This window comes from Nipponia nippon, unplaced genomic scaffold (assembly GCF_047370975.1).
Source record: "Nipponia nippon isolate SJK-2023a ecotype South Korea unplaced genomic scaffold, ASM4737097v1 scaffold_7, whole genome shotgun sequence".
In the NCBI taxonomy this organism is placed as follows: domain Eukaryota; kingdom Metazoa; phylum Chordata; class Aves; order Pelecaniformes; family Threskiornithidae; genus Nipponia; species Nipponia nippon.
In genome coordinates, this window is record NW_028262391.1 from 12,597,459 (window position 1) to 12,600,452 (window position 2,994).

General features: G+C 56.2%; 1 protein-coding gene across 1 annotated transcript; it reads left to right on the plus strand.

Moving 5' to 3' along the window:
- The first annotated feature begins 533 nt into the window (after window positions 1–533).
- Window positions 534–2,326, plus strand: LOC104015725 (receptor-transporting protein 3-like). The gene is made up of 2 exons (XM_009468513.2): window positions 534–679; window positions 1,765–2,326. The coding sequence occupies exons 1-2, from the start codon at window positions 534–536 to the stop codon at window positions 2,324–2,326; spliced, it is 708 nt and encodes a 235-aa protein (XP_009466788.2).
- Window positions 2,327–2,994: the final 668 nt, after the last annotated feature.

The following is a 2,994-nucleotide window of genomic DNA, read 5'->3' on the forward strand; positions in this document are numbered from 1 at the left end:
AAGTTGTTAAAAACAGCCCGTGCTTGGTGGTAGTTATCAAGAGAGATAAGGCTATCTGGGGCTTTATCAGCTGCTGAGTCCTGCATTTTCAGTGGGTTTCACTTCCGTTATTCCTACGCTGGGCACAATCTCTGCCGGTTCGCCCCTGCTGCCACGGCAGTGATGGGCACGGGCAGCCTGGCAGCGGGTTGCTTTTCCAACCTTTCTGCTGATAGACAGACAAGTATCACAAGAGCATGGCTTCAGCAGGGTTGGGGGTTCACGTATGGGGCTTGGGGAAACCCACCTTGTCCTTGCTTTGGGGGACAATTCACCTGGCCAGGACCTGGTGCAGTGTCAGCAGAGCCTGTTGACACAGGGATCGGGATGGGGCGGTGCTGTTCATGCAGGAGCAAAGGTTCCCCTCTCCAAGCACAAAGACGTTGTGCAAAGAGGAAAAGTTTGGGGGAAAGAAAGTTGCACACGTGTATCAGCACCCAGAAGCTTCAAGCTTGACCCTGGTCACTGCCTCTTCCCCAGCTCCAGATGGGACCATGGGGGACTGGCAGGACATTTTTGCAGCGAAGATTGCAGCTATGGACTTGACAGAGCCGTGGAGGCTTCAGGAGGACGATAGCCTGCAGGTGCACATCCTCAAGCCTGGCTGGAAGGAGTATGTGCAGCGCCGTGCGCTTGGGAGGTAGGGGGCTGCTGGCTTGGTCCCTGTTGGAGTGGGACAAGGGGTGATGGGCTGCCATGCAGACCTTCCCCTTTCTCGAAGTTTGCTTGTAGGAAGCAGCTTTTGACATGAAAGGGGAGTTTGGAGGTGCGTGAGGCTGGGAGGGGTTTTCCCATTTTGTTACAAGCTTGGTGGGTTATTGCCAAACTGGAAAAGAATCATGATAATTGGAGGGGAAGGGAGTGCAGCACCTCCACAGGGCCAAAGGGCAGATGGCATTTGGCCAGAGTTTCTCCATGTTGGTGTCAAGATACAAAGAGCTCCTTCAATGAGCAGTGGTAGTTACACCACACTAGAGCCAAATTTTCTGGGTTTGCACCCAGAGGATGAAGAGAGCATGAGCCGCTGTCTGCTGGGACATGGGACAATGCCTCAGCAGTCCCTGGATCTGCACCAGGCTGCAGGGTCCTGGGGCAGAGAGAGGCTGTGGCTCTGCATTGCTGATGAGAGGCCCCATCCCAACCATTTCTACCCCGGGCAGGACCCTGGGCATCGACCAGACACCCTGCCCAGGTGGCAGCAAATGGAGACTTTGGCTGCCAGCCCCCATGCAGATTGTTTAAGATGAAGAGCTGCGGGTTACACACCTTTTGACTCTTCAGGACATCTCCTCAGCTGCCCTGCAGCCTCCACCCACACCTTCCTTCTATTTTTCTTCTTTTTTTTTGACTTACCCAGCACTGGGCTTGACGTTGGCTTTCCGCTGAGCTGTGATGAGCCGGCATGGGTGAGGGGCCTGATGCTTCCCACCCCAAGGCCTCCTGCTCCTGGCAGTGGGGCCGGGATGGGCTAGGAAAGGGGACCGGGGTGGTCCCAGAAGGCAGCCTGGTTCCTAAAAAATGCTGGGGCCAGCCCTGAGCTCACATCTGTGTTGAACTCCCCAGATTGGCATGATGGTCTTAGGGGGAGGACAGTTTGGTGTAAAGCTTGTGTGAGTGAAGTTAATCCATCAGCCCTGGCTGCCCTGGTCCCTGCTGACTGCATGGGAAGCAGCTGGCTCAGCATGGGGAGCCTGGGATGAGCTGGTCTCCTCCATGCCCTCGCAGGTTTCGGTGCTCCCAGTGCTTTCATGAATGGTCCTCAGCCAAAGCACACATCGTGTTCCACATGCACCGGCACAAGGGCCAAGGCATGGTGTGGATGCGAGCCTTTCGCCAGGCATGCAGGCGATGCTCTGACCCCCAGCTGGAGGAGCCCGAATTCAGCCAGGAGACCATGGAGAAGCTTCTGCACAACCTGGTGCTAAAGATCCTCAAGTACTTCTACCGCCTGCCCATTCAGCACTCTGACCTCCTGGAAGTCGTGGTGGACACACAGGTGACAGGGCCACACGACAGCGCTCGCTGTGAGGGCTGCCAGCTCGGTGTTTGCAGCCAGTCGAGGCCGGCCCTGGCGTGGGATGCCTGGGAGCCCTCGATGCATGCAGACAAGGCCAGGACCCATCGCACCCTGAAGAGACAGGGTATGAGGCCCTCTGCAACACCAACCCACCACCCCTCATGTTTCAACAGCAGCTTCCCCTGGAAACACTGCTGCTGCATCGGCAGCATTTTGCTCTGTGGTTTGGCAGTGCTCCTCTTTGCTCTGCTTTATTTCATCAAGAAGTAGTGGGAGCTGGAACTCGCAAAGAGGAACAGGGGTGATGGCTGGGGGTGCTGATGGAGCGCCTGGAAAATTGGGTGCCCAAGGTCAGCCCTTGCTCGTGGCATGGCGAGGCTTCCCTGGCTCATGGGGGAACAGGGACACATCGGGGTGCCTCAGCCAGGCACCTCATCCCACAGCCTCGGTGAGGGTCTGATGGTTTCTTATGGGACATATTCTGCATGATGACAACCCTCAACTGCCCCATGCAAAGGATGAATGTACTTGCAAGAATAAAACAAGCTCTTTCTCCTCAGCCTGAGGATGCATTTGTGCTTTTTAATTTCTCCAAAGCCTTTTCTAGCTCCGTGTGAGCAGCTCAGAAGAAAGCTGGGGGCTGCCTTTATCCACCAGCTGGGCTCAGCTTCCAGGGAGACACATCCCGATGCTCTCTTGCCTTTGGCCTTGGTGGAACTGAGCACCCAAAGCAGCTGAGGGGCACCTAGAGCTGGAGGTTTGCAGCAATGTCATGGGGAGCCAGTGCCCGTGGAGGCTGGCACTGACTCCTGTGAGCTGCGTACAGCAGCATCTGCCCTGGCCCCGTGCACCGGTGGATGTCCCTTGTGTCACTAGTGGACTGGAGATTGCTTCATCCTCCAGAAATATCTGGGTGCTGAGCTTTCACAAGGGGACTC